The sequence below is a fragment of the Mytilus californianus genome, unplaced genomic scaffold (genome assembly GCF_021869535.1).
Source record: "Mytilus californianus isolate M0D057914Y unplaced genomic scaffold, xbMytCali1.0.p SCAF_1, whole genome shotgun sequence".
NCBI lineage: Eukaryota > Metazoa > Mollusca > Bivalvia > Mytilida > Mytilidae > Mytilus > Mytilus californianus.
This window is the reverse complement of record NW_026262581.1, coordinates 135,384,902-135,408,414: the sequence shown is the minus strand read 5'-3', so window position 1 is coordinate 135,408,414 and position 23,513 is coordinate 135,384,902. Positions and strand designations below refer to the sequence as shown.

General features: G+C 32.5%; 1 protein-coding gene across 1 annotated transcript in view; it reads right to left on the bottom strand.

Moving 5' to 3' along the window:
* Positions 1-693: 693 nt before the first annotated feature.
* Positions 694-23,513, bottom strand: part of LOC127735651 (uncharacterized) — a 77,877-nt gene continuing 55,057 nt past the window's right edge. The window contains exons 8-11 of the mRNA XM_052245896.1: positions 16,524-16,589; positions 13,828-13,890; positions 5,831-5,950; positions 694-3,801 (exon numbers count right to left, since the gene is read on the bottom strand). Coding sequence (XP_052101856.1) covers positions 1,370-3,801; positions 5,831-5,950; positions 13,828-13,890; positions 16,524-16,589 — 2,681 coding nt within the window. The 3' untranslated portion in view covers positions 694-1,369. The remainder of the gene's footprint in view (positions 3,802-5,830; positions 5,951-13,827; positions 13,891-16,523; positions 16,590-23,513) is intronic.

The window sequence follows — 23,513 nt, the reverse complement described above, 5'->3', positions numbered from 1 at the left end:
AACGGACGTGGCAGGAAATATACATCCCCACAACAAAAAAGCTACAGATCTGAGAGTACTCGCAGTTACTGACAGCTAGTTCAAAGCCAATAACAATTTACCAATAATCATGTTCTCCCAGACTAAAGTAACAATCATTACACATCCAACGGATTTAGTGTAATGACGTCATAAACACTATCAACAGGACAGGATGTTTAAAAAAATAAAGATTTTACTTCTGTGTTGAATTGATAACCTTTAAGAATTTGTTTATTCAAAGGATCAATTTGTTTACATGGATCTTTTCTGAATTTACGGGCTTTACAAACAAACAAAAAACATGTTTAAGGTTTAGATCATGGTTATTTGGACTAATCATTCATTTGAATTTTTATTTACTTATAATCTACTCATGTACTTTATTGGTTTATTTTTCCGATGATCTTCAATTTCTTATTTGACTTATTCCTTACAAGCTTCTTACTTATTACTAGATGTGCCACCAATTCACAAGGAACTAGATGACAGCTTCAACTCCGTATAAAAGTATATGTCGGTTACTGTCTTAAACATGCAACCATTTATTTCCGTTTTGTTTTGTTTGTGTGGGATGTTTTTTGTTTTACTTATTTTTGTTGTTTTGTTTGTCCAGACATTTTCCGAAATGTTTTCCTTCGACCAACTTTGACGCATATTAAACAAAAAATGTCAACGTTTTACTATATTTTAATTACGGGGAAAACATTTGACAGGTTAACATCGCTATTATAAATGTATTAGATTGCTGACAAAAAAAAACATCGTGTATAAAATAATAATATAACATCTTCACACGCTTAAAACACATGTCTTATGTCTATCTCTAGATTCGCCTTCCGTGACAAGGTAACACTACGACTATTGAAGTTATATATTTATATTTTGTGTAATTGTCAGACTTATATACACATTGTCAATCGTACACAGTAACCAGAAAGAACAACCAATACACCAGTTCCGAGATACGGTAGTAAGTTATATCTGTCATTGGACTTTCATCACCATGTGACAAAAATGTAGGCATCGTCACTTTCAACACATGTTGACCGAATGGGTGAAAACGTTTGATGCTATACTGCACGAAATAATCGAGAAATAAAAATATTACAAGTTCGTCACCATCCTTTTAGTCGTACAGGACATAGAGTTTACGTACCTACGGAACATAAATTAATTCTAGACTATACTGCAGAATGACGATTCTGAAAATGCTTGAAAATTTAATAGGTGCAGGGAGACAGGCCCGCGTTCTATCTGGTAAATAATGTCATAAAGGGAGTGCGTAATTGAAGATCTTTTCCCGGTGAAAGACACGATTCGAGAAATAGCCTGTACGTTGTGTTTTAGCTCAGAACATCCTTGTCTCTGTAAGTTTTTCTATTAAGTCTTTCCGATTTGTGCCTGTCAGCTTTTGTTTTACTTCTTCAATGAGTTTATTTTCTTCGAGTTGATTATTAGATTTTTTAGTACAGTCAAGCGCACCAACATATCCTTCCCACATGAATCGACTCCATGCTACCCCTCTACTCTCTTCTAGGAGAACTGCTTTATAAAACAAATGCTCTGCTTTAATAAGATCACAAGGAAATGAACATAGCCGTAGAAACTTCGCACATTGGATGTGAAGTAATGGCAATGTAAGCCATGTGTATTTTTGAGTTTGCATTTGATTTATTTGAGCTTGCAGTTCTTCCACAAACGTCTTACCATATTCAAATGTAGTTCCTGCATTAGCTTTTTCCTGATTTGTAAATCTTAGTTCTAAAAACCACAATAAGATTCTCTTGCACATAGCGATGTGTCGATCATTTACCCTTGGAGATAGTTTGAGTATTCCAAAGTCAAAGTAATTATTTGATTTCTTCTGTATCATAGCTTCATAGAAAGCAATATCGTCATCAACCTCGTATGATGGATTGGTATCCTGGGTCCAGCGTTCCAACATCCTGCCACTCCTGTCACTCTCTAAGCATACAAAAACGTTTTTGAATTTATATTTCTTTTTCATTAATCTACAAAGACTGTTTGAAAATACCACCTCAGAGTGAGATGCTTTCCTTAGCGTTTCTGTAGCTTCATCTGTTGTTATATATCGTAGTTCATTCCATGCTCTACTATTGTTATGTAAAATGCGTTGGACGAGTTCATAAACAAACGTTTCAGAGATATCTTTTACCGAAAGTGCAAGTTTTTTTTTTAATAACTTTTCATAAAGACCATCAATATTCAAATAGTGGTATTTGAATTCTTCCTTGGTTTTTTCCGCCTCTTTTTTGAAAAGCTTCATGTCATCTAATTCATCACAGATAACATCTTTTTCACTCTCACTTCTTCTTTTGCTTTTGACAAACTCCAAAACAAAATTCTGATTGAATTTTAGTAAAAATGCTGTATCTAAAACTTGTTGTATATCATTCTCGGTAGGTGGTTCATGCACAAGAAAATCTGTTTTGTTCATTACAAGTTCAAGACATAAGCTTCTTGATTTTAATAAATATTTATGAGCAGATTCCACATCATTCCTCTGATATAATAGAGTTGACCCTATTGCACAGTGAAGATATGAAAGGTAGAACTTGACTTCCGGTGAATCTTTATTTTCATCAGGCAACTCAAGTTCATTCAGTAGTTTTTCTGCATGTGGTAGAAACTGAATATTTCTATCAAGTGTAACATCTGTTCTTGCATCTATGTCTATTTCAAAGCAAAACATTTTCAAAAGAAAGTAAATCCTTAATTGTCTTTTCCTTCTCGTCGATTTTTCATCTGCTTCTTTTTCATTATCAATTAAATTTAAAACGCACATCGTCAATTCATGAAATGTTAGAATATCGTAAGAAAAACTACTTTCGGCAAACTTTTCATCAATATCAATCATTCGTCGTACTGGTTTCTTTTCGGAATGACAAACTGAAAAGTTTGCAAATTGGTCCATTAGTATATCTATTTTCACTTTTCCTAAAGACTCATTGTCTTTTGTGGGACATGAATGATAATAACAAGCTTCCAATACTTCCTTTGATACGGAGCTGTATTGCAAATATGGTAGATATCCCACTATATCCCATAGATCACCTTGTTTTAGTTCGTGCAAATGCTCCTCAATGTGTTTTAAAGGTAGCAGTTGAGACTTTATAATACTTTTGCGATTATTCATTTCATGTGCTATAAACTTTTCTTTGGCATGTATTCCCGTTAAATCTTTAAATATCTCTATATAATTCTTGATCGTATGCTCTCGTCTTAATATGTACTGTTTTGCACTATCAACGACCAGAGGAATATTGCCAATAACCCTAATTAAATCTTTGATTTCGCTGTTTGATACTTCAACTGATTGGTTATTTTTAAACAGATCTAAAATTTCGTTAGTCTCCATTCCATTGAACGTAACTACTGGTGCCGTTTTAAAATGCGTGTGTATCTTTGAATTTACTGTTGCAACAATGATATGGAGTCCTTTAACCTTATCTTTCAGGGAGAAAACATGGGAAAGCGGATCATGATCATTTATTTCCATCACGTTGTCAATAAAAAACAAATACGAACACCCACGACGGCGATCGTGGTTTAAGAAGTTTCCAATGTGAGTGCACAGTAGTTCACAAAAGTTTTCATCCTGATTTTGAATACTTAATCTTAAGTTGGTTGCAAGATTTTTTAGTGAATCTATGAATGATTTGTTATCTCTTGCATTAATTTTGGCGATCACTGAATAGCTGTATCTCATCTTAGAACAAAAATAATATACTGCTTGTGTCTTGCCTGAACCCGAGAAACCTAAAAATGAAAAAAAGATTTATTTTCGGGCTCCTGGTTTCTGCACATGTACTATATAGTGATCCTATTTCAAACCGAAATATAGACCAAATCATATCTCTGTGCTAAATATTTGTTCGATAACGAAAATCTAATTGTAAAAGGATTTTGCACCATCGAATAACTGAAATATCTTACTCACTCTTTATGATGAAAGGAATGCAGAAAAGCGCATTAATTAATAAAGTGTTATGTTCCTAACCAGAACTGGGTCGATAAAACAGCTGGTGGACTCTTAATCTCGAGGGTATTTCAACTCAGTAGATTGTGCTTACATGAATTTTATGAAACTTTTCTTACATTCTCCATTGATAAATTTAAAAGATACTAACTCCCTCAAGCAAAAAGTAAAATAACAAAAATACCGAACAATAAGGAAAATTCAAGACGAAAAGTCCCTTATCAAATGGCGAAATCGTAAACTCAAACACATCAAACGAATGGCTTCCAAATGTTTCGGTTTGATCGTTCCGGGTGAAGGTAAATCCAGAAAAGCACGTCGGGCACATGACATTAATAAAGTGTCCACACTGTGCTGACTTCGTTACCAGGGGTGTGCTCATTACACAATAAAGAGCTGCGGCCTGAACGCCCGTCACTTTTGCAAAGAATAAAGTTTCATAACTGCTCAATGTCATATCAGAAATTTATAAAAAAAACTAAAGGGAGGTTATTTTAATAGAAATAAACCAGTCACCAAAGTTTCATGAAAACTACGCAAAGCACTTTTGAGTTATTGTCTGAAAATTGGAAAAGCACCCCTTTTTTATGAATAAAATCCCATAACTCGGAAACGTAAAATCTCAAATTTATAAAAATCGAAAGGAACCTTACGTTAATAGATATAAACAATTCACCAAAGTTTCATCAAAACTGCTCAAAGCATGTTTGAGTTATTGTGCGAAAACTGGAAAATCCCCATTTTTTAATAAATAAAACCCCATAACTCGGAAACGTAAATTTAAAGTTCATAAAAATCGAAAGGGAGCTCACATCAATATATATAAACAATTCACCAAAGTTTCATGCAAATTGGTTTAAGCGTTTTAATTAGACGACTATACTTCTACATGTTGACGACGGACGGACGGACGGACAGACGGACGGGCAACGGTATACCATAATACGTCCCGTAAACGGGCGTATAAAACCTGCTTCAACAGAGTTATGAGGATAAACAACTGAAATCGACATTACTAAAGATTAACGGTCACCATCACAAGTTTGTTTTACCAGTTCGATGTGTCGGTGTTTTAAGTCACTAGCTATATGTCATATATATTTAAATGCCAGTATAGTCGTCTGATCTGTAATTTTACCGATTTGTGACATTTTGTCTGTCTGTTGAATTTACATAGTGCGTGAAGCATACATAGCAGAAGACGCTTACCCTGAGGACGCACACGGTCTCGCTCCTTTTAGAGTTCATGCGATTCTTTCAGTTTTTTCTTCGTTACCTTGATTTGTCTCTTCCTAATCGATTTACTATATTTGAAAATCGGTAAACCAATGTCGTCTTAATTTATTTCATTTATGCCGAATGCTGTGGAAATGCTTGATTTAGCTTTGGTTTTTCTTTCATATGCGTTCTAGTTATAATTTTTACCACAGAATTTGGTTGTGTTTACTTTTCTGTAAATGATAAATGTATTAGATGAACGGCAATACCATGTAGTCAGTTCTTTTGAGGTTCAATTCAATTAAAATATTTACTTAATGTGCATAATATATTAATATTCTATTTCCTTTACTCTTGATTTAAAAGTCAATACGTATATAAAGTTTTATTATTCAATTCATAATAAATATATTAGTTGTAATAATAAATTTAACACCCTAAATTAAGGTTATTATTTATAGACATCATTCTTTTCCGAAAAAAATGGATGAGTGGCTATGCAATTCTTGAACAATTCTTTTCTAGAATTTCTGAGTTTTGAATGAATTTTTGATTGTTTTTATCATAAATCATAAGTGTGTCCTCCTTTACCTTCAAGAATAAGCAAAGTACTCTGACTTCTGCCTTTAAGTTCAGTTTCCATGTCATTTATTTGTTTTGTCGGCTGATAGTTTTGCATACACTGCATATCTGTTATTTGGCGAAATATATCTGGAATTAATCAATTTTAGTGATTTTACTCTAAAAAAAACCTTTAAAACAATGTCATGTAAATGTTCTGACAACATCAATAATAACTAGTTTCTTACATCACACACATTTCAAAACAATGGCCATACTTAGTGAGTAGTTAATCTTTTATGTTTCCGTACAAAAATAATCATTCTCCTTCGTTACTCTTGGGGAGGGGGTGGGGGTGATACGACTACAAAATATTCACCCCCACTGCACCCCAAATTACGGCACTTACATCCTACTTTGATATTGCACTTTGTAATGGTAATCATTTTTGTATCTTTTGTAACTTTTATAGAAGAGAGGCGAAAGATACAAAAGGAGTTGTGTCTTAAATATAGGTAATCTTCATCTCGACGGCACACTGACAATGTTACAAATAGGGGACGTAATCTGCGATAAAAGTATAGATACTGCAGAGCGGAGCGAGGCGAAAATGTTTTTGAACTATTTATGCTAAAAAATGATATATTTTCTAATCAAACGGGGATGGGGTGTACGCTTATGATATGCAAAGGTGGGGTATGGCGACGAAACCACCACCCCTGTGAATCCGTCACTGCTCTACAAAAGGGACATCATTTATTCATTTTGATTTAAACCAAACACGTATACGGTGGCAATTTGTACATTTGTTCTGAAAATAAAAAGTCGACGATCTCCTAAACTAGATTGTATCCTTGATGGCCTAACTGTCCAAAAAATATAAAAAAATTGTTTGGGAGAAGATTAAAATATATATAACATTTATTGGTAGTGACAAAAATGTTAGGCCCAATGAGGCTGTTTGACTATTTATACTTACTCCACCTAAATCGGTAACTCGTTTTGCTATTTACCAAAAATACATGAAATGAATAGTCAAGGTTCGTATATATCATATACCAACATACATCCATCCATCTAGATAAAAAAATATTGATTAGAAAAAATGAATTTTTAAGACTTTCCAATGTTTAAAAGTCAAACGAACTATATCATTAAAATTTCGTCAATAGACAGTCTGCTTGAATGTGATTCTGCCAGCTATAATTGATAATTATATCTATTTAACAATATTTTGTTTGCATTTTTTTATATATCGAAAAAACAAACTTCTCTGCACTGTATAATCAATTTAATTTTCCGGGTTTAAGATAATCAATTTATTTTATTTTATATTGGGACAATGACTATTAAACTTTCAGAAAAGTATGACTTTATATCAGAAAAAGATCGAATGTTAAAATTGTTGTAGCAATGCTTGTTTTTTTCAATGTTTTTTGCAATTTTTATCGCTGTTGTGTGGCAGTTTTGATCGATTTACACGGAGCTTCACCATTTTAAGGAAAACGCTTCAGCGCGTTTATCGTTATAATTATTTAATTGGTTTATTTAAATTTATACATGTGAAATGTTTTCGTAACCAAATCTTGAAGCAGAAACTGTATGTAGCACCATGTGTGTAAATCAAACCTTACATTCATCAACTTGTCATTCTTTCGAATGGCGGAATCCCGCTTGACAGTCTCCCAAATGACCCATAAAATAGAAAATCCGTACAGTTTTGTTCCCACACTGTGAATAGAGATACCACCTTATACTGGGGCTGCATTCAGGTGTTCCGAAAGTGTAAGAAGATCATGCTCCACAGCTGACCAGTAATGTGGCTACACATTTATTTTTTCATAAATCTAATGGTTCAGGATCATGTTCAATAAAATAAAACTGCTTACTGGTTTGCTGACTTAAAAAGTTTCACGAATTTGTGATTGAAAATGTGAAATAATTCAAATATCAAATGAAATTTAACTTCTCATCATTCCAACACATTTGTAAAAGGCAATTAGCTGTCAAATTCATGATCACCAATTAATGTTATGAAAGGATTAAGGACGTTATTAGAAACAATTAGAAATTGAAATAAAGTAGATCTTAGTAAAACAAAAATATATATTTCTAAATGTCAAATAATTCGTTGATATAGGAAAATAAAATAAGAAGAAAACACATAAAGAAAATAGCTCATGATTCGTAAGAATAACATACATTATCTTAGATGCAAGATAAGCAAAAATAGTACAAGTCAAGAACCTTAATTAACAAGTATGTAGCACGCGTATTCGAGTAACTGATATATATGATTGCTCTCGTGATATATATCTGATATAAAAATTATATTGAATAGTTTGACAAAAAGGGATGAAACAATCGGAAGTTTGACAAGTAAATATATATATATATATATATATATATGATAAAAAAAATAACATAAAATGATATTCTTAAAAATTGATTGCTAATCTTTTACTAAAATAAAAATCTTAAGAGAAAAGATATTTTTAGATTTCAAAATTTATGAAGTCATACCTAAAACTAAACGTGGACATGAACAATTACTTAAAGAGATATGTTTCAAATAAAAGGTATTTTTAATTAAATCCTTAAGGTATCTTTAACGAGGTCCTTTTAAACATCAAAATGAGTGAAATTGATCGTAATATTAGGAGTTCAAATATATGGTACCCCGTTATACATGATGAGGGAACATGTTTGTCGTCGCTACGAGTTCACCTTGTAAGGTATTGTAGCTCGAAGTTATACTAACTCTATTCAACCGCAAACGAACTCATCATGCGAAAGAGAAAATTCACATTAGCCGAGTCCTTGAGAGCGTTATGCTCCAATGGATACATTGGAATAGGGTACGGCTAAAGAGAATATGAAAGAGGCATAATCGAGAGATATAAACACATTTTTAGATAATAATCATGAGTGCTATACATTTTTTTTTTGCACGCGAGAGTAATCAAGAACTAGTTATTCTGAACAGTTTGCCTTCAGAAACAGGTTGAGATTTCTGAACAATCTGTCATATAAACACATAATTAGATTAATTTACATAACAGATCAGGATAATAATAACCTATATTCACAGATTTTATTACAATTCTAACACACAAAAAAGGAGAGTAAAAAAAATTAAATAAATTAAAAATTAAAAAAAATTAATAATAACAATGAAGTAAAAAAAAAATAAAAAAATAAAAAAATGTAAAAATTATATTAAACTGGTGGAATTCAAACAATCAAGTCCGATCTTCATATATATATATAAAAAAAAAAAGAAAGAAGAAAAAACATGATCAATATAAACTTTATAACAACCATGTTAAATTTGATTTACTATGATTTAAATGACTTAAAACAGAGAGAGTGAATATTTTCAGTACCTTACATATGGAGTACATAAGACACAGATCTCCATATGACTTATTGTCGCGAGTTGGAGTACATCCAGAGACAGATCTCTAATATTTCGCAGGTGGACTTCAGTTCCACAGAAGAGGATCGGCACCGGTTGATTGTTAAAATTTATTATTATTGTGCATGCATTATATATAGTTTTTATGTGTATGTGTTTATATTTGTGTTTCATGTATTGCTAGAAAATTTTAAAAAAAAATGAAATCAGGAGATTTCAAACTTAACAAGGGGGAAATGTTATGAAAGGATTTAGGACGTCATTAGAAACAATTAGAAATTGAAATAAAGTAGATCTTAGTAAAACAAAAATATATATTTCTAGTTTATTAAGATAGTTAAAAGTAAAAAGACAATATAAATGTCAAATCATTCGTTGATATAGGAAAATAAAATAAGAAGTAAACACATAAAGAAAATAGCTCATGATTCGTAAAAATAACATACATTATCTTAGATGCAAGATAAGCAAAAATAGTACAAGTCAAGAACCTTAATTAACAAGTATGTAGCACGCGTAAAGAAGGTTGTTAGGTCAACGGACAGATGTGTGGCGAATTGCTATTACATCTAACGTTATAATCATATTCACAGAATTGTAGATAAGCTTCAGCATCATGAATATTCAGTAATACATTAAGGGCACACAAGAATGTTATTAATGACCAATCAAAAAGCTGAAATAAGAAGACTGATGTATATAAGATAATAATTAAAATATAACAAATCTCAATTATCCTTTGTTCTAAAGATCAGAAATTGGAAATGAAACAAAATATTATTATATTTGATTTTAGAAATAATATTCCAGATGCTGTTCAAAAACAAATATATGCATTTTGCATATTATGAAGCAATAAATGTTTTAGCAACAAATTCCATCGTTTGCAAAAGAAGCTGAATTTTGGCTGGGGAACAAGAATGTCGGGTATAGAATAGAAACTATAAAAGCAAATATAAGTTTACTGCCCGTACTATCCTTGTTCCTACCAGCAAATTGAGTTGTCTTATTTATTTCATTAAAAAGGTAAGTTATAAACTGTTACTTAAAATTATTCAAAGAAAGAAATTAATTGCTATATAATTCAATAAATATAAATATAAATATATATATTCAGATATAACATGTTAGTCATTGCGTTTCATGAGGTTATTCACTCATGTATAACAAATAGAATGAACGTAGTTTACAAGGTAATTCAAGCAATATTTGAAATATGTAACAATATGTGTTATTGTCAACTGATAATGTTATTTATTGTTAATCTGTATGATTTATGCACTGTGATATTTTATGATCAAAAAGAAAAGAAAAGAATAATTAAACTATCCTTGTTCCTACCAGCAAACTGAGTTGTCTTTTTTATTTCATTAAAAAGGTCGGAAGGCGCGAGTCCCACTCTCGCTGCCAAGCCAGTTCATAACAACGACATGTAGTCCCCAGATGCCCAGACATCTTTTTACCTACAAGAACCATAGAACTTAACAAACGAGAGAAGGGAAATCACCATCATGTTTATCAATATAGAAGTCCTGAAGCACAATCATAGTCCCACCTTAAGTGTTCCCCCTGTGAAGTATACAACAAAAAGGACGATAAAACCCGTCACAACAACTGGTGGAGAACCCGACAACTGGTAGAGGACTCAAACCTTCTTTATAACAACAAAGGAAGAGACGATGCAAACGACCTTGAAGAAATTTTCAATACCACAGGTGGAGACAGAAATATATCAACCACGAGGAATAAAACGACTGCTGCTACAAGTTTAAAGTATCACAAAAATATTTCAGTAAACGGATAGTACTCAAACAGAAGACAAACAGTACCCTAAACCAATTCACCAAAATTAACCTATGTGATGTTAGGAACAATATCATAACAGCCAATCGCCACTAGACTGAGCAACATGAACCCCACCAAAAACTGTGGATGAACTCAGGTGCTCCGGAAGGGTAAGCAGATCCAACGCCACATGTGGCACCCGTCGTCGTGTTGTTCATGTAAGTACAGACCCGGTAATAAGTCTAATTAGGTAGGAAACATTCAAGCAGTTCGTTTCCCTTTAAGAAAGTGATGACCTATGTTCCGTCATTCTTTGCATATAATCATCATAAGACATATCATCCGCGTTATCAACATTACCATCATTATTTGGTGTATATATATCAAGTCATCAATATGTTTTAGAATAAAGTAGGATCTGAAAAACTACCGAACAGTTTCTGTTTAGGTGGTGGTGATGATATGCTATTTGGTTTATTGTTTTATGAGCTGGACCTATAACTGTTGAAGACGATTTTAAAAGTGATGCATTTGAAAATACCTTTGCATTGATATTTATGAATATCTGTTTCTCATATGTTTCAACTTCACAAAACGTAAAGTTCTATTTCCAAAATAACGACTGGTTGGTGACAATTTGCATGTTTTGTGGCATCTCATCTCTTTCTATCTACGATGAGCTAGTATGTATTTCTGTGCCAATTACCTCTCGTCGCAGTAACAGCAACTGAATTAGTCCTCCTTTGATAATGGACTTTCCGTTTTGAATTTTTCTTGGAGTTCGGTAATTTTGTTATTTTACTTTTTTTCAACAATTAAACTCGAAAAAACAAACATTTGAAAAAAAATAAACTTGAGAGCTACAATGATTGCTCAAGTCATTACATACAAATTCTTCGCAAATCAGAGCAACCCCATATAATATTAAAGGCCTAACGTCACAGTACCCAAATTGCACCTATTTAGCAAAAATAGCAGTTTTCTTAGAGACTAAACAAGTTATATTTTATGATTTGACATTATACACGGCTTTAAACATAGGTAAATATATTCAAATATACAGTCAGGAGCCTCTGGCCTTTGTCAGTCTTGTATTTTTTTTTAATCTTAGTTCATTTATATGTTTTGGAGTTTAGTGTGACGTCCATTTTCACTGAACTAGTACACAATTTTATTTAGGGGCCAGCTGAGGACCACCTCCGGGTGCTGAATTTTCTCGCTGCGTTGAAGACCCATTGGTGGCCTTCGGCTGTTGTCTGCTCTTTGGTCGGGATGTTGTCTCTTTGACATATTCCCCATTTCCATTTTCAATTTTATCATTGATAATTTAGGTGCTTAATGTCTATTGCTTTTATGTTATGTTAGTTGTTTTTGTGCCTCCAACCGATCTTTCAGTTAAGCCAATTGCAACTGATTTCTTTGTTAGTTCTTATGTTGTTCGGTGGCCAAGTGGTCTAAGTAGTCACACTACTGTATCACTAGCCTGTCAACTTTGAGGTTGGGATTTCGAATCCAGCACGTGCAAGGTGCACTTAACTCCAATCTTAATTGACTTGGAATTTCAGTTGTCCTACTGAAGGTCGGTGGTTCTCTCCGGATCCAACTTCCTCCACCAGTAAAAACTGACCGCCACGGAATAGCACAATAGTGTTTAAAGAGGCGTTAAAACACCAATCAATCAATCAATCAATCAATCAATTGAATGTTGAATATTGAAAAAATAAAAAGAATAAAAAAAAATTTGAATGTTGAAACCAAATATTAAATGTTGAAAACGAATGTTGAATTCTGAATAACGAATGTTAAATTTAGAAAAACGTATGTTGATTATCGAAATCGAATGTTCAATGTTGAAATCGGATGCTGAAAAAAAAATTAAATGTTGAAAACGAATATTGAATGTTGAAATCGGATATTGAAAAAAAAAAAATGATTTTTTTTTTTCATGAGACGTTTTTTTTCTAATGTTGAATTTTTCTAATGTTGAATGCTTAATGTTGAATATTGAACCAACTTGACATCCGATAGACTGGATAAGAGATTATAACATTTTTGGGTTGTTTTTTTTTTGTATGTCTGCGTTTGTTGTTAATAATACAGCAATAAATAATAGTTTGTTGCTATTTGAATACTTTATGTACAAATGTAAATGAAAGATGTAAGATGTAAGAACATATTGCCCATAAAATATCCTAGGATATGATAATTAAAGTACTGGATTAGTATAGAACAATACTCTGTTTCTAAACTCTTGCATTAAAGTAAGAATAATTCAAAAGTGGCAATTGTTAGAAGAAGCATTTAATTAACCAAACATCATTTAAAATATCTTTTCTAATATCCTTATAACTTGATATAAGAAGATGTGGTATGAGTGACAATGAGACAACTCTCCATCCAAGTCACAATTTGTAAAAGTAATCCATTATAAGTCAAAGTACGGCCTTCAACACGGAGCCTTGGCTCACACCGAACAGCAAGCTATAAAGGGTCCCAAAAATGACTAGTTTAATTGTACAAGTGTTACGTAATCTTAAGATATTGTGCTTATTATTGTATTATGTAATTTCACCTGTTTCATTTTGAAAAATAAAAAAAAACAATTGTTTTCGACTTCAATAAAAAATATTATAACAAGTATTTACTTGTTTCCCTTATACTTGTATCCCTAATAGTCAATTGAAATACAGGAATTTAGTCATTTTCTTCTCAAGATATTTTAAATCAATTAATTAATTTTTAAAAAGCCCATGCTCCCAACAAAAGATGAATGGTTGGGGCATTAGAATATTTTGAAAAAGCATCTTTAAAATTACAAATTTACCTGTCATTGTTTTAAGCTTGTCCCTGTTTTCCCTCTGCTTTGAAAGTGTTCTTTTTTTCATATCTGCAAATGATGGATGTAAAAAAAATATAAATGAATTGTTTATAAGTTCAATTTGATTTTCTTTTTCACATGCAAATCGTTTTAAGGCTTATTTCGATAATTTTCAAATGAATTGAAATTAACCAAATAAGCAGAAGATTATTCCAGTGTACTTTTCTTAAACCGGTGTTTGTATTTGCCTTTTAAAATGAACTTTTATGCGTACCCTAAATCATACGTTAATTGAAAAATATTGTGACTTAGTGAAATTCACCTTAGTGATGAATTTTACGGAAATCATATTTTATTTTAATCAATCAATTATAAAAGACACACTACCTTATACATACATACCTATCGAATCAAGTTGGAAAATGTAATTCTTATCCTCAGGCAGCTTTTAAGTTTTAAATTTTCAAATTTGATAATCGAAACTGGAGAAATATAGTATCGCAAGAAATGCGGAAGTTGAATCGTTGTATTCAAAAACATTTTGCTGTCCATTCCAACTATCTGCAAACTTATCGTGTTATTCTGTGTGACGTCATTTTGAATGGTCGCTCTATATAGTGACGATACAATAGCCAAATAAAAAAACATTATAATGGAATTTTGACCAATTACGCAACCAAGATCAGGCAAATCACAAGTTGTGTGACCATTGATCGTCTTTTCAAAGTTAGACGTATATAATAAGATAATATTGATATGACTGTATGGCTATACAAATGAGAAGATGTAATCGATTGCCACATTTGATTGAGACAATTCTCCACCAGAGACCAAATGACATAGAAGTCAACAACTATAGGTCACCGGATGGCCTTCAACAATGAGCAAAGCCCATACTGCATAGTCAGCTATAAAAAGCCTGACGTGAAATGACAAATGTGAAAAAACTCATACGAGAAAACTAACGGCCAGATTTATGTACAAAACTATGAACGAAAAGAAATATGATATACAGAAAAAAACGACAACCACTGATATACAGGTTCCTGACTTGGGACAGAAACATACACAATGTGACGGCGTTTAACTAGTTTGAAGGCGCCATTCCTCCCATCTGACATGGGATAATGATGTAACAGTACAACAGTACAACATAAGAACAAACTATAAAAATCACTTGAAAAGGGCTTAACTCATCAAATCGATACAAAGCAGGAAGATATCTAACAAAAACACAGACCGGACGTGGCAGGGTATTTATACATCCCCACAACAAAAAAGACTCTTAATACAGATCTGAGAGTACTTGCAGTTTCTAACAGCTAGTTCAAAGCCAATAACAACTAATAAAAAAAAATCATGCATTTGAGACTAAAATATCAATCAATACACATCAAACATCCAACGGATTTAGTGCAAAGACGTCATTAACAATCAGAGAAAAACATGACCTTGTGCAATGCCAAGATACAGGTATCGACAGATTGTAGAGCCATGAATGTGCATATGTATATAAAAATAATATTTAGTTTGATTTTAATTTGCTGATAACAAAATCAATATTAATACCGATAACAACAATATTCAAATATCTAATTACAGTGTTGAATTAGTAACCTTTTCAAATAAGTTTATTTAAAGGATCGATAAGTTTAACGGGATAGTATCTTATTTTCTGTTCTCGGTTAACGACATCTCCGTACAAATTAGGATGCGCTATCCCGTTTGAAATAAGTTTTCTACAGGCACAGCCAAACTTTCAAACCAATTCTTTCTATCTATGGAAGAAGTTAGTAAAGGATTTAAGTAATTGTAGTAACGAAATCCCTGCCTAATAATTTATCAGTAATAAATAGATTACTTTTATTGAATTTAAAACGTAAAAACAGTCACGGGAATAGCGAACGAGTTGTGCCGAAACGTACATAAATGTTATCAAGAAGAAAATTAACAGCTTCAAAAAGAGGGACGAAAGATACCAGAGGGACAGTCAAACTCACAGATCGAAAACAAACTGACAACGCCATGGCCAAAAAAAAAGAGACAAACAGACAAATAAAGTACAGATGACACAACATAGAAAACTAAAGACTAAGAAACACAAACCCCATCAAAAACTGGGGGTGATCTCGTTTATCATCATTTACGGCAGATAAAAATAGCTGATTTGCAAAGCATTCCATCTACATATAGATATATATATATATATAACTAGTGGCAAATATAACCTTCATATCAGGATCAGGACATGTTAGTGCGATATGCTGCATATCAACTCTTCGCTTGGTTTGTCTAGTTTGTGTCTTATTCCTGCTCTTCCTGGTTTGAGTATTGTTACTCAAAACTTTTTGCATACATTCGAAAATAATACGGCCGCAAATAGCAGAACAAAATGGTTGAGACATACCAGGTAGTCCAACTACAGAAAGATATGAAAACTACAGTAACAGGTTACTGTACTATCTCAAGAACTTTAAAGACAGTTCAAGTAATAGGATACATGTTCCTGTATTTATAAAGCAGATAGGACAACTTTTGTCATACATATACATAAAAAATGATAAAGGCAATGCAAGGTCGATAGTTTTTTTTTTGTGTATAAAGTATTAATGTATTTACAAAAAAAATGAGAAATTAGCGCTCTCTTGTATTACAATTTAATTTATCTCTCTCCCTATTTCATTTACCAACTAATTACTCACCAATACGGAAACATGCTGAATATTCCATTCTGTTTCTACACCATAACGCAAATACAAAAATTGTAACTGAAAAGTATGCATTTCTGTTAAAAAACATATGCTTTATTTATCATAAATGTTGTTTTACTACAGTCATACGATTAAACTTACATTTTCGGTTGGTGTAAATATTATATTATCGGAAATAGTGAGGAGTTCGGAATTGAATTATATCTGGAATTGGTATAGTAAGATTAAAACATCTCAGAGGTGCTTTCCAACTACAGTCGTATCTTGGTCCAGTATCGAGTATGCTCTTTTTTGTAGTAATGATGAAAGTCGAATGGTGAACTTTTTCGAAGAACCACAGATTATAGGTGAAAATCAATACTATATCTATGCATAAGAGTTAGTAAACTTGATCTTGAAAAAGGACCAGCCTTTGTAAATAAATTTCATACATTAGTAGCTGCTGAATAGCAGTGGCGTCAGTAAAGCTGTAGCATAAAACCTTAGTTGAAGAATAGAGCTTTGGCATCAGCTTTAAACAGTGGGCCATTTTTAGAGCATTGGCTTTAGAGCATTGGCTTGACCTTCAACCAGTTGTCCATTTTCAGACCATTGGATTCAGCTTGATGCATTGACCTATTTTAAAATCATTGGCCTTAAAGAGCAATTAGGAACATTTAATGTAAGAAAAGCAGTACAACAGACAAAAAGCAGAGAAATAATGCATCTTTCTTGGCACCCATTGTTCATCGCTATAATCTTTGCTACCTTGGGGACCAGAAACCATTGAGCCCTTGGTGTCCGTCGTTAATATTAAGGTGACTAAACCAATTTTTCATTCGATTTCAAAACTGTATCCGGAGAAATAACTGTGGTACGTATTTAGAACATTACCTAGACCTGTACCCCCGGTACGTGACACTATGCAGAACAAAACTAGAATTGTTTAAAATTGCTATTGAGTTAATGTTCAAATAGATATAGGAAGATGTGGTATGAATGCCAATGCGACAACTCTCCATCCAAGTCACAATTTGTAAAAGTAAACAATTATAGGTCAAAGTACGGCCTTCAACACGGAGCCTTGGCTCACACCGTACAGCAAGCAATAAAGGGCCCCAAAAATGACTAGTGTAAAACCATTCAAACAGGAAAACCAACGGTCTAATCTATATAAAAAAACAAGAAAAGAGAAACACTTATGAACCACATCAACAAACGACAACCACTGAACATCAGGTTCCTGACTTAGGACAGGTGCAAACAAATGCAGCGGGTTTAAACGTTTTGATAGGCGCTAACCTTCACCCTAACCTGAACAATAGTGTAACATTCAAAGCCTGGATTGTAGATATTTTATTTAATAGTTCAAAGATGTGAAGGGCACTTGAGGCACGACAAAGAGGTAAAGTCAAAAACAAATGTCCATGTATATCATGATAATCAAGGTCAAAAATCAGTACTGGGATTAAATATAAGACTAAACAATGTATTTTCTTTTCTCTAAACAATATAGCAGCATTATCTACATGAAAATGTTTTTATGTGCTAAAATTAATGTTGGAGACAATTTAATACAATATTTAAATTTTTGCATTGTGTTTTCATAATTTGCATCGTAGTACTTCGTAAACCGACGAGAAACAATTTTACTATTATAGACAATCCATAGCTTTACTCCGCGTTAATTTAGTTTTGCTACGAATATCCTTTTCTACCAATATTTAGAACAAAACTCAAAATATGTCAAAATTCATGAAATCACAGTTTGTAACAATTTTAATGCATTTAAGATTTTGTCACATCTTCAGTAATCAGCCCCATGCTGTTCGAACGTAGAATAAACTCAGAACGCTGTGGTACTTTTAAATTTAATAAATGGAGGAAAAAAGTTTTAATAAGATTCTTGTATGAATTAAAACTTTGTTCTAGCTTATTCACCGTGTCCAAAGCCACTTATTTGGACTGAGATCAGCATTAAACGAAGATTTTGTATCTTCTGTTTGAAAACAAAAAATATATATAACGGAGTTATCCAAATATTCTTAGGAATTATCACTACAGGATAAAAAAAAACATACTTGCGAAATACAATGTCAGAAGCTTCAAATTTAAATGCAATAATTTTCTGCTTGAATGAGCTAAATTTACAAACTAAGTAAACAGTGTCCTCTATGAAAAGTGCCTTCGCGTTCTCGGTGTACTGTGACTTCCATTTCGCAATACCAAATAACAACAATACATTCAGTTTGGTATGTTTATTTTGATTTTTATACTGATTCTTCATTTTTAATAACATGACGTATTACAAAATGAATTTGACATACATTAATTGTATATTAACATAAACATAATAATTAAACCTTAGTGTTTGGGTGTATTGTCTAATGTTCGATGGCGTTCCAAGACTTTTTACAATTTAGTTTCAAAATATTTTTACAAATGCCAAAACATGAATTAAATCCCTTTTTAAAATTATATTTATTTGATATCAAAGAAGCATGGTTTCCTAATATTGCTGTATATTTTTGCATGTAATGAATATGCATTGTCGGTTTAGTTTGCAAGTGTGCTGTTACTTCGCATTAATTTCAGTCCAGTGTACTGCGACTTCTTGAGTTTGAATGTCCCTTTGGTATATTTCGCCTCTCTTATGGTACAAAGCGATGTGAATGTACTGTGACTTCATGTATTAAATAAACTCATCATAGATAGCAGGATTCAAATTTTGTACGCCAGACGCGCGTTTCGTCTACAAAAGACTTATCAGTGACGCTCGAATAAAAAAATTTAATTTTAGTCCCTTAAAATTGTTCCAATGTTAGCACATCCCAGCCTATGATTTATTATATGGGTTGCTCCCATTTGGACCTTTACTAGTTTTACGAAGAATTTGTATTTAATGACTTGTAGCAATCATTGTACCTCTCAAGTTTATTTTTTTTTCAAATGTTTGTTTTGTCGAGTCGACTGTGTAAAGGACAAATCTTGTTGTCGTTACTGTGATGAGAGCACAGAAAGACATATATTAAATTTGGCTATTTGGTTTATTTGGCGCCAGCAATGAAAGTGCCAAAATTAAACACACGAAAATAACGCAAACACTATACATTTAAACGCCAAAATCGCGTACCGGTATGACAATATTGTAATGTTACTTGTTGGGAATACTAAACAAGTACATGTAGTATACATGAAAAGTGTTCATAATGCAGGAATACAAGTTCCCTCCAGTGTTTCTTTCTAAATAAAAAGTGAGTAGCTTTTCAGTATATTGTCGTCAGTTTGTAGAAAGTTTTGACCAAGACGGAACTATGTCTTCCAAGTCGATTTTGCAATTTTTAATGCCAAAGCCACATGATTTATTTATTGAAGCGTCAAATGTTGATAAACGGATTAATGACCTCTGTAACGAGGAACTCGAGAAAGTGTATACCTGTACGCAAAGTACAAACGGGACGAAAAAAGAGAATTATCAAATTTTATCACCGGCTGATCGGGTAGAAGCTGGGAAATACGCATCTCAACATTCTACGCCACACACATTAGCTTATTTCAAATGCAGAATTAATTTGAAGGCAGCCAATTAGGAAGTCACATGAATATATTTTTTGGTTAACGCAAAAAAAAAAATGTACTCCATGAAATTTGCTATCTGATAAAAAAAACCTACAAAAAATATCATACTATCATTCAAATGAATGTTGTGTGTTTATTATTTAATTTAACGATGAATAAATGCAACAGTAGTATACCACTGTTCAATAGTCATAAATCGATTAAGCAAAAACAAATCCGGGTCACAAACCAAAATTGAGGGAAACACATCAAGTATAAGAGGAAAACAACGGAATAACAGAAACACTGAACTGCTACATAAACAAACGCCAACATACATAGAAACGGGCTATTTGATAACAACTACCATATTACTGACTTAGAACAGGACATTTTAAGAAAAAATGGTGGGTTGAACCTGGTTGTATGGCTAGCCAAACCTCCCGCTTATATGTCAATGTTAAAAATACCGCTAAAATGACAACATTACATGACAGGAATACAGTACAAATAAACAAAAGGACACTCAGAACAGAGGAATGCTCAAAAAGATAATATAATAGAACTTTACAACATGTCAACCACAGAATAACAACGAACACCTTCCACGCACAGTACACCACAATAGACCATTACAAGAATATTTATATAGAATTATGTTATTAATAGTCTAATTAATTGTATTTTTTAACCATGTCGGTTTTTCTAATAAATGAAAACTGTGTAAAAACAAATAAATCCTGTGCATATAGTTGCTTTAATCTAAAAATCATATAAATTAACTAGTTGATTAATTATCTTAACTTTTACATACATATAGAAAATAAAAATAAAATTCAAACCACAAACGATAAGACATAACACAACATCGAACAAGACTTACAAAAGACACATCATAACTAAATACATGAATGTTGGATGTATAAATACCGAGAAGTGAAAAAAAAATATTTTTAACGTCGAACCGGTTTGTGTTATCATCGGCGCCATCTTGTTTACATTGGTTACCAATGTAGTTCAGTCAACGACGTCTATCGAACTATCGAAAAATAAATAACTTCAAGAGCCACTACTGGAAGCCCTCTCGACTAATCGTATTAACATATTCCCTAATATGCAAATCATATAAGAATTATTTGGTAAGGAATTAGATAATAAAGTACAATATTTAATGTTCAGTTCAGCATATAGTTTCGTATTGAAATGCAATAACATTTAATGGTGAACACTATCTCAGGCCAGACAAGGGTTATTTCAAGTTAGAGAGAGTTCAAGGATTCCATTTTCTTAATAGTAAGTTGTATCTTGAATGTATGATGGTAAATGAGGTCTTAAATGAAAGTCAAAAATTCTGATATTTTATCTGAAGGATGGTCATTGGCAGAATCTACTGGTCTATATAAAGAAGATAAACACATCCCGGCTTTGATTTTTCATGTTTTACACATTCAAATGTTTCTTCGTCTATATCACCCTCTTCAAACATGATTTTCAAGTCTGTGGTGACCTTATTGTTGAATTTAGGAGTTGTTCAGAGTCTTATTTCTTATTAAATATCTAATCAGAATATTGACGTTCTGCCGCGTGAATATAATTACATTTGTCCATGAAGACAACAGTGCTACCTTTATCTGCTGGTTTCATTATAAGCAACCGCACAGACGATACATTGTTGAATGTTTGGGAACATGCGGTAAACAGATGTGTTACGTCGGATTGAATTTTGCCAATAATCTATATTTATATATAAATTAAATCATATATATATTCTCAAGTGGCATATTTACTGGATTTAGGAATCCATGAACTTTTTATCTGAATCTTGGAATTTCGACATTTTTTTATTTTTCATACGAGTCGAGATCACTTATGTCCCCTTGAGTGTAAATTTTAATATTGTTCTTGTTAGAAAATTGTTCCTTGATTCTGAAAGATCTTGCTAATTTGTCATGGTCATCTTCCAATAGTAAATATATCAATTCGCGACGTGGGACAAAAAGCAAGGCCGTTTAACAAGACTTTAGCAACGGAAGACACTTTGACAACAGTGTTTGTAGAGCTTTTACAAATTTTCTTTATTCTCTTGAATCTGCAATTTCGGGATTTTTTTACCGGCTGTGTAGGTACGATTGGTAGTTGAAGTAATCTTCTGTCGTGTAATAGTGTCTAAAAGTTCGCTATCTCGTTTAACTTTTTAAAATGTTTTCATTTCCAACTCATTCGGTATTCAAGAGCTTGCAACTGCTACACAGACTTTGTAAAACGTCACCAGTGTCTGAGCAGAAAGTTGATGAACAAGGTTGATGTCAAAGAACGTCTCGTCCTTTTTCTAAAAAAGTTCATCGGAAGATACCAAGACCTTGTTGATAAATATTCCGTATCAACTTCAAAAATAATACACGTAGGTCTTGAAGTATAGATTCTAGGTACTGACGTTGTTTATCATCTTAATAACGTGTTATAGTATTCTTTTATTTGTCTTTGTAAATTATTACTTTTACTGTTTAGTCTATTTTTGGTAATATCCATTTGACGTGTCTCGGTAATTATATATCCCGTCATTGTGTTACAATGTATTGTGCTAAGGTAAATTTTTGTATTCTTGTCTTTCGTTTTTGCTAATGTGCTTTGACTATATGCCTTTTGTTTTCTTTGTTACATATTTGTTTGTTTTTGTAGTGATTAAGATTATAACACAATGTTGACTGCTGTACCCCCTTTTTTTTTTACATTTTTAAGTATTATGCCTGTTTGTTTTGTTCAAACATCGTTGTAAAAATACTGTGAAAGTACTTTTATTCGTGGGGAACCAATTTTCGTGGTTTTCGTGGGTGACCTTATCCACGAATTTTAGTGTCTAACGAAATATAACAACTGGAGTCCAAATCAAAACATGGAAAGATCCCCTTGTAAGCTTGACTGCCGGTATAATCTAGAGAATACATCGAAAATCGGCATGCTGATATCGGGTTAATGAGTGTCATCAGTACTGATTACACATGTGCAACAATTTAAATGGGGAGCAAGAAGGTGAACTGTGGTTTATTTGTATCAATAATACCGCTTAAGTCGACGCTAGGGGCCATCTTGACCTTGTTGTAGGGTATGAATGATTCGTTCATTGTTGAAGACACTACATCAACTGTCAAGATGAAGAACAGGAATAAAAGCCCTGTTCATTGATAATTTTCTATGTTTTCTATGTATTGTGTGCGATTTTGTCCCATGTACATTTACTCCATATCTTTTCATTTTCTATTACTTTGCATTTCCTTCAATCGAGAAAACTTGTAAGCATAGATCAGTCAGTTTCTTTCCGAAAGCAGTTATTTTATTTCATATTTGTTGAATGTTGTTAGTTTTTAAAGACGAACAATTAAGTGAAAATGAACACCTTATTTTGCAATGACCACAAATCATTATAAAATAACATAATGATGTGTA